The sequence below is a fragment of the Oncorhynchus keta genome, chromosome 29, assembly GCF_023373465.1.
Source record: "Oncorhynchus keta strain PuntledgeMale-10-30-2019 chromosome 29, Oket_V2, whole genome shotgun sequence".
In the NCBI taxonomy this organism is placed as follows: domain Eukaryota; kingdom Metazoa; phylum Chordata; class Actinopteri; order Salmoniformes; family Salmonidae; genus Oncorhynchus; species Oncorhynchus keta.
In genome coordinates, this window is record NC_068449.1 from 35,466,575 (window position 1) to 35,481,132 (window position 14,558).

Here is a 14,558-nt window from a genome sequence, read left to right on the forward strand (position 1 = left end):
AGCTAACTCTCTCTCCTCTGCTCTCATCCTTCTAGACCTATCGGCTGCCTTCGATACTGTGAAGCATCAGATCCTCCTCTCCACCCTCTCCGAGTTGGGCATCTCCGGCGCGGCCCACGCTTGATTGCGTCCTACCTGACAGGTCGCTCCTACCAGGTGGCGTGGCGAGAATCTGTCTCCTCAACACGCGCTCTCACCACTGGTGTCCCCCAGGGCTCTGTTCTAGGCCCTCTCCTATTCTCGCTATACACCAAGTCACTTGGCTCTGTCATAACCTCACATGGTCTCTCCTATCATTGCTATGCAGACGACACACAATTAATCTTCTCCTTTCCCCCTTCTGATGACCAGGTGGCGAATCGCATCTCTGCATGTCTGGCAGACATATCAGTGTGGATGACGGATCACCACCTCAAGCTGAACCTCGGCAAGACAGAGCTGCTGTTCCTCCCGGGAAGGACTGCCCGTTCCATGATCTCGCCATCACGGTTGACAACTCCATTGTGTCCTCCTCCCAGAGCGCTAAGAACCTTGGCGTGATCCTGGACAACACCCTGTCGTTCTCAACTAACATCAAGGCGGTGGCCCGTTCCTGTAGGTTCATGCTCTACAACATCCGCAGTGTACGACCCTGCCTCACACAGGAAGCGGCGCAGGTCCTAATCCAGGCACTTGTCATCTCCCGTCTGGATTACTGCAACTCGCTGCTGGCTGGGCTCCCTGCCTGTGCCATTAAACCCCTACAACTCATCCAGAACGCTGCAGCCCGTCTGGTGTTCAACCTTCCCAAGTTCTCTCACGTCACCCCGCTCCTCCGCTCTCTCCACTGGCTTCCAGTTGAAGCTCGCATCCGCTACAAGACCATGGTGCTTGCCTACGGAGCTGTGAGGGAACGGCACCTCAGTACCTCCAGGCTCTGATCAGGCCCTACACCCAAACAAGGGCACTGCGTTCATCCACCTCTGGCCTGCTCGCCTCCCTACCACTGAGGAAGTACAGTTCCCGCTCAACCCAGTCAAAACTGTTCGCTGCTCTGGCCCCCAATGGTGGAACAAACTCCTCACGACGCCAGGACAGCGGAGTCAATCACCACCTTCCGGAGACACCTGAAACCCCACCTCTTTAAGGAATACCTAGGATAGGATAAGTAATCCTTCTCACCCCCCTTTTAAGATTTAGATGCACTATTGTAAAGTGACTGATCCACTGGATGTCATAAGGTGAATGCACCAATTTGTAAGTCGCTCTGGGTAAGAGCGTCTGCTAAATGACTTAAATGTAAATGTCATAAAGAGCTTCATAAGAAAAGTTTTCCTATCTCAAGAGGTTGAATAAAAAAATGACTATATTAAGTGCCTATTTAGTGCCAAATAAAGTAACAGGGTTGACTAACAGAGTTGACGATACATCCCCTTGTGACAGGGAGAATAGAAGCTACAGAGAGTGACAATTGAATGCACGCATCACAAAAACATGTTTAATTCTTAAAACATTTCTAGCCTGTCTATCTATGGGTAACAGGGTTGACGTTTCATGCTCAACCCGCTCAGTTTTCCACCACAAAACAACAGAAACTGTCCAGAAAGAGTAGAACTAGCTCATCTGCTTTTACACTATGATTTCACTATTAGGTGTTTAATATTTTTTTTTTTATTTTTTTTTTATTTTATGAATAGTTCCACCATATTAAAATGAGAGTTCAGTTCACGTAACAGGGTTGACCTTCAAATAAGGGACAGACGTAAATGAATTACTAATCACATGAAATAAATAATCATCTTCAAGAAAGGACTTTGTCAAAGAAACTAAATAACTAGGGCTTCACAATGATGGTGAAAACTTGGAGAAATGTTGGGGTTAAGTGGGTTCAAATCTTCCCTAGAGAGCACATGGAATGACATGCCAAAATGCTGCACCAAAATGCAATATTGGTGCACAATTTCTACTTAAAATATCAAAGGGAAGCAAAAGGCCCTCTTTTCGTGGAACGACCCGTTGCACTTGACTGGTGCTTTTGAACAGAATGGGTTCCAATACAAAAGGTGACCTCTCTGAGGCCGTACTAGGTCACTTCATTCACAATTAGATAGGCAGTATGTTTTGTGTCCCTTGGGCATAATCATGCAGACCTCCACACAGCCCATATAGATCTCATTAACATATGCAGTGTCTGTATAGGCAATCTATTTAGAATTCATATGGACAGCTGCTGGACATGAAGTCATGTAAAAGTATGGCTTTTGCACATAACTACACACACTTTATACAGTGGGGCAAAAAAGTATTTAGTCAGCCACCAATTGTGCAAGTTCTCCCACTTAAAAAGATGAGATGCCTGTAATTTTCATCATAGGTACACTTCAACTATGACAGGCAAAATGAGAGAAAAAAATCCAGAAAATCACATTGTAGGATTTTTAATGAATTATGGTGGAAAATAAGTATTTGGTCACCTACAAACAAGCAAGATTTCTGGCTCTCACAGACCTGTAACTTCTTCTTTAAGAGGCTCCTCTGTCCTCCACTCGTTACCTGTATTAATGGCACCTGTTCGAACTTGTTATCAGTATAAAAGACACCTGTCCACAACCTCAAACAGTCACACTCCAAACTCTACTATGGCCAAGACCAAAGAGCTGTCAAAGAACACCAGAAACAAAATTGTAGACCTGCACCAGGCTGGGAAGACTGAATCTGCAATAGGTAAGCAGCTTGGTTTGAAGAAATCAACTGTGAGAGCAATTATTAGGAAATGGAAGACATACAAGACCACTGATAATCTCGCTCAATCTGGGCTCCACGCAAGATCTCACCCCGTGGGGTCAAAATGATCACAAGAACGGTGAGCAAAAATCCCAGAACCACACGGGGGGACCTAGTGAATGACCTGCAGAGAGCTGGGACCAAAGTAACAAAGCCTACCATCAGTAACACACTACGCCGCCAGGATATCAAATTCTGCAGTGCCAGACGTGTCCCCCTGCTTAAGCCAGTACATGTCCATGCCCAGATGAAATCAAAATCTAACTTTTTGGTAAAAACTCAACTCGTCGTGTTTGGAGGACAAAGAATGCTGAGTTGCATCCAAAGAACACCATACCTACTGTGAAGCACGGGGTGGAAACATCATGCTTTGGGGCTGTTTTTCTGCAAAGGGACCAGGACGACTGATCCGTGTAAAGGAAAGAATGAATGGGGCCATGTATCGTGAGATTTTGAGTGAAAACCTCCTTCCATCAGCAAGGGCATTTGAAGATGAAACATGGCTGGGTCTTTCAGCATGATAATGATCCCAAACACACCGCCCGGGCAATGAAGGAGTGGCTTCGTAAGAAGCATTTCAAGGTCCTGGAGTGGCCTAGCTAGTCTCCAGATCTCAACCCCATAGAAAATCTTTGGAGGGAGTTGAAAGCGCGTGTTGCCCAGCAACAGCCCCAAAACATCACTGCTCTAGAGGAGATCTACATGGAGGAATGGGCCAAAATACCAGCAACAGTGTGTGAAAACCTTGCAAAGACTTACAGAAAACGTTTGACCTCTGTCATTGCCAACAAAAGGGTATATAACAAAGTTTTGAGATAAACTTTTGATATTGACCAAATACTTATTTTCCACCATAATTTGCAAATAAATTCATGAAAAATCCTACAATGTGATTTTCTGGATTTTTTTTTTCTTATTTTGTCTGTCATAGTTGAAGTGTACCTGTCATGAAAATTACAGGCCTCTCTCGTCTTTTTAAGTGGGAGAACTTGCACAATTGATGACTGACTAAATACTTTTTTGCCCCACTGTAAATCCAGTTTGGTTTATCCATGTGTAGGAATTCTGTGCTTGTTGTTAGGGGAAATCGAAGATTTAGGTGGCTGTAAACTAAGCCGATTAAAATGATTAAAAACGCAACAGCAAAAAATGATGATAGTACTGTACTTAATTACAGATGTTGTTTAAAAATAAAAGGTATTTTATAAATAAACATTTAATCATAAAGCATTCTCTTTTTATTGAAAGGCTTTAACAAGTTCAAGCATGGCTGAATCAATAACAGCAGTTTAAAAAAACAACCCACAGGCATACAAACATAGCATTTAATAAAGGAATTAATAATCACACTTTAAAAATCCATTCATATACTGTATTTTCAACTGATCCATAGACATTTACTCCAGCATTCTTAAAATATTATTAAAATAAAACCAACATTATTAGTAAATCAGTATTGTCACTTCAAAACTATTTAAACTGTGTTACACTTATATTTCATAATTTGCTAATGGTGAATTTGTTTTGTATTGTCTATCCAGCATTCCAAACACTGTATCTTTGGCAGTTCACATACTCTGGTTCAAAAGTGCAACTGACAATTTTAATCCCAAGCCTGTACAGAATCCACTGAGCTTGTAAGACAAGTACCTTCAAGAGAATGCAGGACCTTAATAAGTTAATCGCTCAATGGAGGTTGTGCATTATCTTAAATGTGTAAATATTTCTGCATAACTCATTGGCCACACTTTTTCTTATCAAATTCCAAGTCAATTCAAAAAGGACATCGGGGACGTTTCTGAAACATACATGTTATTCTACTTCCACCCAAATTGCCATTTATGTAAATGGGTCACTGCAACGCTTCATGGACTGTATACCTACAAAAACATTTTTTATAATTGTGCACCGTGCAATCCTACATTCTTAGGGCTGGATTCAATCCGTATTGCCAAAGTATCGCTGATGATTGCTGACGATCCGCGTACATATCCAGCATTTACCGTGAATGCAGTCTCCGCGACCGCGGGAACATTGACTTTTTAATTGTCAATCGCGCTATAAAGAGGATCTTCAGCGCTACGGATTAAATAGCCCTCAGAATGCTTCTTTCTTTGTACATCAATAAACTCAGAAAAACATACAAAGTTATAGGTTTGTCTTTACAATTTAAGCATATCAATGCAAGCCACATTAAAAGCCAAAGAGCAGAATCTCTAAACAGCTTTATAAATTATTCTGGAATAAAAAAAAAGTGTTGTGTGTACATGCGTGTGTATGTGTCGTGTGTGACATGTTTGTGATGTGTGTATCAGTATGTACATGTGTCGCAGTATGTGTGTGTTTTCATTTTTCCAGGTTGAGCAGAAGGCTTGGCAGGTTCCTGTAATCGATCTGTGGCAACACCAACAGGCAGTAGAGGAGCAGCCACAGAAGTAGGAGAATGTAGTACTCTGTCAATGAAGTAGGAGTCCTCATCTCCCTCCAGCTACACACACACACGCACACGCACACACACACACACACACAAAGGGAGAGAAAACCGGGTTCAGCAGAAGGTCGACAGAACCAAACAGACTTTAAACCCAGCTAACACATCTGGTTTCTTGGAAATTGTGTGAATGTACATTTTTGGTTTCCACTTTGCCTGTTCTGAGAACCTGAATTTTTAGGTTGCAGGGAGGTTCTGAAAACATTCTACTATGGTTCTCTGAAGGTTTTCCTAGAGGGTTTACTAACCTTCTGAGAATGGAAATAATAGGTTATTTGAAGGCAATTAAATAATGTTCTGAGAACATGTTTCAATAAGACTTTTAATAATAATGAGTTAACTGTTTGGAACCCCAACACAGATATGACACCTGGAAATTAATTTGCTTAGGCATTAATCATGCAAACACATGCATTTGTTTTATTGTGCCATGGCATCAGTGAGATTCTGAACCTATGATCTTCTGTTCTATATCAATGGAATTAGTTCACTGTGCCACCAGGATGGAGCTAGCGTGCCATGTTTTTTTTAAACTGTTCATTGTAGTCTATTCAAGCAGACCCCATTTCCATCCAAGGAAATAAACACACTCGTTAACATTATGTGTGGCCAATTAGTGGGCACGGCCAACACACCTGAACACACTTAATTAACAAGATAGGCTAAAGAGAGTATTGTTGATGCTGTGAACGGAATGTATATGTTTTTAAATAACATTCTTAGAACGTTCTTTGAATGTTACTACTGTTTTTTTTTTTATGGAAAGTTTTCTTAACGTTCTAAGAACATGACTTTAAATAGAACCACGAGGAAAGGTGCAGAATACGCTATGCTGAAGTACTGAAATCCCCACAGAAGAACATTGTTTCTTAACATTCTCTGAACGTTCTGAGAACATGACTTTAAATAGAAACATGAGGAAATCTTCAGAAAATGTTATTGTGAAGCACTGAAATTCCCACAAAAGAAAGTTGTTTCTTAATGTTCTCTGAACGTTCTGAGAACATTATATAGAACCACGAGTAAACCTTTGGGAAACGTTCGGCTTAGGTACTGAAATTCCCACCTAAGAAACATATGGTTCTCAGAATGTTATGCGCTAGCTGGCTATCCTGCAACATTCCCAGAATGTTGTGAGAAGGTTAGATGCAAAATAATCATAGGACAACCATGCTCTCACCAAGCTCTATGAAACATATGGTTCTGAGAACATTATGTGCTAGCTGGGAAGAGATAATGTCAACATAAACTGCAGAGCTACAATTCAGGGTAAAATGGGTCAAAGGTTGAATAAAAAAACGGTTATATGTTAGGCTTCTCTAATGACACCAAAACAAAAGCCCAGGATGGATTTCATTTATCCAGACTGAAGAGTTATTTTCATGTTGAATAGCTTTCTGATACTAATAATTGAACTATGTCTGGGATAGGCTGAATGCCAGTCTGCTTGTGCTATAATGCCAACTCCTTGTCATTCATTGTCATGAGCAATGGAGTTTGCAAGAGCAAAAGATATATGGGACAAGGTTAGTCTCATACTAATACTGTAACTAGGTACGGGAGTTTTGACACGACCAGGAAAAACTATAGGCCCTAGTTATACCCTTCATACAACTAGCATCTGATGTTTTTCTTGGTCAGATTTCCTCCAGGTCCTCCTAATAACTACTAAGACAACATCTTTGTTCCTGAGCTACAGACAGCTGTGTTCCTTTATCTCTATGGCTGTGACCTAAATGGCACCCTATGGGCCCTGGTCAAAAGTAGTGTACTATGAAGGGAGATAGGGTGTCATTTAGGACACAGACTATCTGTATGGCATCTCCCTCCCCAGAGGGCTGTAGATGATGTAATGATGTAAATGTTTCACACAATTACAACACCAGCCAAGCTGTGCCCCATAGGAGTGATGGTATCAGTCGAATATTGTGTGTCTCTGATTCCCACGATGCCTCACCTCAACACTCATACAGGAGGGTTGTCATGGCAACTACAAGATAGCCCCACCCAGTGACTTACGCTCAGACAAGTGAGCAAGAGTGCTCAGACAAGTGAGTAAGGGAGAAACGGTTTGTGCAACAAACCTCTGTTTTGAACATAATAAGCTATAAATGTATAACAGTTATGCTGCACCCTGCCCTTTGGGACTAGAGGCCTACTGACTCATATTCTTACCTGGTGTCAGACTTGGTACTGTGAGTTCGGCTGGATGCTCCATTCTTCTGATTGTCCTTCTACGGGACAGAGGGATTACAATCCCAAAAACATGAGGGATGATGATAAAAGCACAGGTATTGTTTGTAGGCTCATTTTATGGTAAAATACTTACATAGGAAATAATTATAGTTCCTAAATATCTGAAATGTTTTGCAACAAACCTCATTAGAGCCAGCCACCTTCCTCTGGTGGAGTGGTGTAGAACACATAGAACACTGTTCCTCTGTGGTTCCCTCACTGTTAGCTTCCCTCCTGTTCAAAGAAAGAGAGACAGACAGACAGAGAGCGCTATATTTATGTTTCTACTAGATATAAAATGTACGAACACTATCATTCAGAACAAAGAAAACATCTTGTTAGTTATTATTTACACAGTCACTAACATACTGTTCATCTTACTCATTAAAGCAGAGAGAAAAAAGCCACTATTATTGCAATAAAACATTTCAGAATCAGTCATCATCAGCGTAGATTATATAATTGAATTAAAGTGCATTCAGAAAGTATTCAGACCCCTTGACTTTCTCCACATTTTGTTACATTACAGCCTTATTCTAAAATGTATTAAATTATATTTTTTTCTCGTCAATCTACACCCAATACCCCATAATGACAAAACAAAAACTGTTTTTTAGACATTTTTGGGGAAAAAACAGAAATACCTTACATAAGTATTCAGTCCCTTTGCTATGAGACTTGAAATTGAGCACAGGTGCATCCTGCTTCCATTGATCATCCTTGAGATGTTTGTACAACTTGATTGGGGTCCATCTGTGGTAAATTCAATTGAATGGACATGATTTGGAAAGGCACACACCAGTTTATATAAGGTCCCACAGTTGACAGTGTATGTCAGAGCAAAAACCAAAAACCACGATGTCAAAGGAATTGTGTGTAGAGCTCCATGACAGGATTGTGTCGAGGCACAGATCTGGGGAAGGGTACCAAAACATGTCTGCAGTGTGAGCTATAGAGCTGGCCGTCCGGCCAAACTGAGCAATCGGGGGAGAAGGGCCTTGGTCAGGGAGGTGACCAAGAACCTGATGGTCACTCTGGCAGAGCTCCAGAGTGGAGTATCTGTGGAGATGGCGGGACCTTCCAGAAGGACAACCATCTCTGCAGCAATCAGGCCTTTATGGTAGAGTGGCCATACGGAAGACACTCTTCAGAAAAAGGCACATGACAGCCCGCTTGGAGTTTTCCAAAAGGCACCTAAAGACTCTCAGACCATGAAAAACAAGATTCTCTGGTCTGATGAAACCAAAATTGAACACTTTGGCCTGAATGCCAAGTGTCACGTCTGGAGAAAACCTGGCACCATCCCTACGGTGAAGCATGGTGGTGGAATCATCATGCTGGTTGGATGTTTTTAAGCGGTAGAGACTGGGAGACTAGTAAGGATCGAGAGAAAAATTAACAGAGCAAAGTACAGAGAGATCCTTGATGAAAACCTACTGCAGAGCCCTCAGGACCTCAGACTGGGGTGAAGGTTCACTTTCCAACAGGACAATGACCCTAAGCACACAGCCAAGACAATGCAAGAGTGGTTTCGGGAAAAGTATCTCAATGTCCTTGAGTGGCCCAGCCAGAGCCCGGACTCTGGAGAGACCTGAAAATAGCTGTGCAGGGACGCTCCCCCTTTCCAACTTGACAAAGCTTGAGAGAATCTGCAGAGAAGAATGGGAGAAACTCCCAAAATAAAGGTGTGTCAAGTTCGTAGCGTCATACCCAAGAAGACTTGAGGCTGTAATCGCTGCCAAAGGCGCTTAAACAAAGTCTGAATACTTGTGTACATTTGATATTTACATTTTTATTTTTTACACATTTGCTAAAATGTCAAAAAAAATGTGTTTCCCTTGTCATTATGGGTTATTGTGTGTAGATGGATGAGAGAAAAAAAATATTTTATTCATTTCAGAATAAGGCTGTAAAGTAACAAAATGTGGAAAAATTTTCCGAATGCACTGTATGTCATTATGCAATTTGAATTGCTTAGAGCTTCTTAATGTTAGTGGAGAGGAAATTAGTGACTAGCCAGATCTAATCAATGACTAACCAGATCTAAACACATTTCATTGAGTACATTTAAGGCATTTTGCTCTATCAAACTGGGAGGCCCAGTTCTGAAGTCATGTCTTTCGCTGCGTAACATTGCCCCAAAAATAATGTTCTGTGCTGTGTTTCTCAAGCGGCGTCCCAAATGGTACCCTTTTCCCTATACAGTGCACTACTTTTGACCAGAGCCCATAGTAGTGCACTATAAAGGGAATAGGGTGCCATTTTGGATATAGCCCAGCTGTACCAGGGACCTACGAATAGTATCCTACCTCATGGTCTCATTGTTTCCTCTGGCAGCAGAGGCAGACTTCTCCTCATCAGGCCTGGTGAGATCACTGCTCTCAGCAGCTCCAAGGTGGGTCTCCATCTCTGTCTCCACCACACCCCCATCTCCCTCCGTCTGCTCACCCAGCACGGAGCACCATTCCTGTGGGCCCGATAGCCTGGAGCCCCCTCTCACTTCAACCTCCTGAGCACACATGGGGGGGGGGGAGACTACTTTAGAGTGTAAGGGGATGGTGGAGGTTGTTGGATAGGATAATAGGGTATGGATGTAGTGTGTGTGGGGGTAAAGGGTTACTGGCTAGTCATCAGTGATGGGGGAAAAATTGCTACAGTTACATTTCACAATATGAATTTGGACAATATTATACAGATACTTTGTATTGATTTGTTGTAAAAAATGTATATATATATATATATAGTGGGGTAAAAAAGTATTTAATCAGCCACCAATTTTGCAAGTTCTCCCACTTAAAAAGATGAGAGAGGCCTGTAGTTTTCGTCATAGGTACACTTCAACTATGACAGACAAAATGAGAAAAGAAAATCCATATATATATATACATACACTACCGGTCCAACATTTTAGAACACCTACTCATTCAAGGGTTTTTCTTTATTTGTACTATTTTTTTACATTATAGAATAATAGTTTAAGACATCAAAACTATGAAATAACATATGGAATCATGTCGTAACAGAAAAAGTGTTAAACAAATCAAAATATATTTTATATTTGAGATTCTTCAAATATGACAGCTTTGCACACTCTTGGCATTCTCTCAATCAGCTTGATGAGGTAGACACCTGGAATGCATTTCAATTAACAGGTGTGCCTTCTTAAAAGTGAATTTGTGGAATTTTAATGGTTTGGGAATTGAAATGGTTTGGGATGAGTTGGACCGCAGAGTGAAGGAAAAGCAGCCAACAAGTGCTCAGCATATGTGGGAACTCCTTCAAGACTGTTGGAAAAGCATTCCAGGTGAAGCTGGCTAAGAGAATACCAAGAGTGTGCAAAGCTATCATCAAGGCAATGAAGAATCTCAAATATAAAATATATTTTGATTTATTTGACACTTTTTGGTTGCTACAAGATCCCATATGTGTTATTTCATAGTTTTGATGTCTTCACTGTTATAGAAAATAGTACAAATAAAGAAAAACCCTTGAATGAGTAGGTGTTCTAAAACTTTTGACCGTTAGTATATAAATATGTATATGTATTTTTTTTTGTTTCTTTGTTTTTGCTAGGTAGCATTAGCTAACGCTGGTCGGGTGTGCCTGTGCCAAAACTCAAAGATTTTTCATCCTATAGCTTGTTCTTCATCTTCTTTTTGAAATAGTGAGCCAACATGTTTTCATTACTTTTATTTCCATAACTGATCAAAACTCATTTATCATGCTCCCTTCGGTCTCTGCAGAAGACATATAGTGAGAAATACCTATAGAATCGTGAGAATCGCAATACATATCACAACGGCACCTAAGTATTGCGATAATATCGAATCATGACATCCCTTTCAATTCCCAGCCTTAGTAGTCATATAGAGTAGAATAAAGCACTTGATAAAAAATTTCACTGTTTCTTTTTAACTGTCTTGAACAGTAGCTCCAATGTCCGTCCTTTAAATCATGGGGTAACGTTCTCATTATTGATTCATGATTCATGGTTGGTCAACACAGCTTATGAAATGACTTCCAAATCAGACTTAGTATGCAGAACATCTAGCACACCAAAACAATGCATATATTATCAGACGCCCAGACAGACACGTCAGATAGAACCAGAGAAAAGGATGACCGATAATATAACACATGCAGACAGATTATTGCACGTAATGAGACAGTGACATTGTCCTATGTGTATGTGTGAAATGTTACGTCACTCTGATGTTGTCTGGTGTTGTTTGGATCACCTTGTACACACACACACACACACACACACACACACACACACACACACACACACACACACACACACACACACACACACACACACACACACACACACACACACACACACACACACACACACACACACACACACACACACGTGCAGGAGGCGCGCATACATGCACACACACACATACACATCTGTCCTTGTTGTCCATACATACTGGCTTACCTTATCATACTTCTGCATTGTTGACTCCTCTCTGAGAGCTTCTAGATCCAGTTGGCTTTTTATGTGTGAGTCTGGACTGCTGTGTGTCTCTGTATGAGTCTCTCCCTGGCTATGTGTGTGCAAGTCTGTGTGTGTCTCTGGTTCTGGTTCTGAGGATGGTGCTGGTTGTAGCGCTGCAACACTAAAGGTTGAGGGCCAGGTCTCTACTGACTTGCTGAAGGAAGAGGACCACGGCGAGGTCTCCACGTCGTTCTCTGGTTCCTCTACATGACCACAGTCATCTGTATCCGGGTAGAACAGGTCCATGGGTTCCAGAGTCTCACTCAATGTCATTGTCTGATCAAGGGCCCCACTCATGTCAGCTTGGAACAAGTCCATTGGTTCACTTTCAGGCTTCTCCATTGCACTGCTCCTCTCACTGTCTGTATAGGCCACATTGACACTCTTGGTTTCACTCTTTTCTGTGTCTGACATTTTGTCCCCTGTCTCTTCAACAGTAGAGGCCTCTGTCTCACTATGACTGCCCTCAGTATGATCCTCTACATCCTTTTCTATGTATCTCTCTTGACCAGGCGGTAGGGATAAAGACTGGTTCTTGGTGTGTGTGTCTGAGGGAGGAGAGCGAGGAACCGGCCCAGTGAGGACCAGTCCAGGGTTAGGCTCCACGAAGGCCTCAGTGACATGGGAGATGGGGACATCATAGTGGGGGTAGTACACCATGTCCAAGGGGATAATGGACACTGGTGTGCCCTGATGGGGGACCTCCACTACTGTTTCTCTGTTGTCTGTTGCTCCAGACACAGTAGCATCCACCCTGTCATGGCCATTTTCTGCCCCTCTCTTCTTCTCAGGAACTACAACATTCACATTAGCATCTCCACCACAAGGGGCTGTCTCGCTTTTTTCAACCAAGCCACCTCCAGGGGGCTCACACAGGTCTGGGTCTTCATCCCCAACCTCTGCCTCTCTCTCTGGGCTCTGGGTCCTATCCTCTCTGTCCTCTGCTGGGAGTGTGGAGCTCTGCCGATTGTCTGTGCAAGACAGAGATTCCGGGTCCTTTTGCCCAGTATGGCTCTCCTCTTCTGGTTCTGAGGATCCCCCCTGGATAGTCTGAGTCTGGTCCATCTCCATATAAGGTTGTGACTGCTCTGTGACCTCCTGAGTCGTAGTGTTCTCCTGTGCCTCTATGTGGCCGTTCAGAACGTCCTTTATCTTCTTTTGTGTTTCTGACTCTTCTGTGACCTGCTTGTGCCTTTCCTCTGCTTGACCCTCTGCTTTATCAGAACGATCCATAGCTAACCCCTCCTCTGGGTTTCCAGCCTTTCTGGAATCTGTAGATGGTTCCACTGTTTCCTTCTTGGCACATTCTGATGCTCTGTCTGTCTTCTGTCTGACACCGTCCTGCTGATTTGGCTTTTCATGCAGGTCAGGGGTCTCCTGCTGGGAATGGCTGGTATCCTTGTGTTGAGGAGAACACACAGCTCCACCTATCTCACCCTCACACACACTCTCACCCACACACACACTCTCACCCTCACACACACTCTCACCCTCACACACACTCTCCCTTTTCTGGTCAGAGAACTCTAAAGATGGCCGCCCCTGCTCCTTGTTGACGCCATTACTCTGACGTGTATTATTGTCTATTCCTTCTGAGTCACTTTCTGTTCTCTCTGTTATGTTCTTTCCTTCTCTTTGATCAGGCTTCTGCTTGGCTGCCTTGTCCTCACTAAGTTCCAGAATGTAGCTATACGCCTCCTCCTCGTCTTCCTTCTCTTTCTTCTCCCTTCCCTCCCCATCCTCTTCTAGTTGTGTATTGGCCCTGTACTGTGTGCTCTCCACTGAGCTAAAAGAGTAGTTCCCCTCGTCGATAAACAGCTCTGGCATCACTTCATGTTCCTCATCCTGAGGCTTTCCTGCCTTTGGCCCCATAACCGACGGCAACGGATCCTCCAGATCAGGTGTGACCCCATGGGGTGTGGAGGGAGGGATGTCCCAGGATACCCCGCTGTCACATAGCGACCCATCGCTACGGCTCTCCACAGACCTGTCTGGCGTCACTGCCTCGCTCGGCAGGCGCTCCCAACAGGAGTCTGGCGAACTGATCACAGAGTCACTGATTGGGGAGTCACAGGACACAGAGCCGATGACGGAGTTGACAAATGAGGGCTGCGGAGAGCTGGAAGTGGAGACGGTGAAGACAGGGCTGGGTGTGGTCCCTACCGTCGAGCCTTCGTTGACCGGGGAGCGCTCCACCACGGGCGGTGATATGGGGGACTTGAGCTCCTCGGAGATAGAGGAGATTAAGATTTTGGGCGGGTGCTGGACTAAGTCTCTCCGGACCACAAAGGGCCTCTCTCGGTCCCGACTCCGGTGAACGCCATTCCTCAGGTCGTGGGAGGAGTCGTTGACACGACAGCTGAGTCTACCTGACGACACACTCCTCTGTATCACATCAGATACATTCTCCTGGGGCTGAGAGAGAGAAAGAGTGGTTTGTGTATCTAGTGCAGGGGTGTCAAATAAAAATTACGACCATAATCAATATTGAAATTACTAAAACCAAATCAAAGCTGTGTAGAAATCATAATAGACCGACATTTATAGTCTCTTCACTCTGTC

At 43.1% G+C, this 14,558-nt stretch overlaps 1 protein-coding gene across 4 annotated transcripts in view; it reads right to left on the minus strand.

The window, feature by feature from the left end:
- Positions 1 to 3,978: 3,978 nt before the first annotated feature.
- Positions 3,979 to 14,558, minus strand: part of LOC118362778 (calmin-like) — a 45,058-nt gene continuing 34,478 nt past the window's right edge. For 3 of the 4 annotated variants that reach the window (XM_052486463.1, XM_035743378.1, XM_052486462.1), the window contains 5 exons: positions 11,937 to 14,411; positions 9,799 to 9,998; positions 7,633 to 7,723; positions 7,430 to 7,488; positions 3,979 to 5,251 (listed from right to left, as the gene is read on the minus strand). In XM_052486463.1, the coding sequence (XP_052342423.1) occupies positions 5,110 to 5,251; positions 7,430 to 7,488; positions 7,633 to 7,723; positions 9,799 to 9,998; positions 11,937 to 14,411 (2,967 nt within the window). In that variant the 3' untranslated portion in view covers positions 3,979 to 5,109. The remainder of the gene's footprint in view (positions 5,252 to 7,429; positions 7,489 to 7,632; positions 7,724 to 9,798; positions 9,999 to 11,936; positions 14,412 to 14,558) is intronic. The other variant, XM_035743379.2, reaches the window with a different exon arrangement.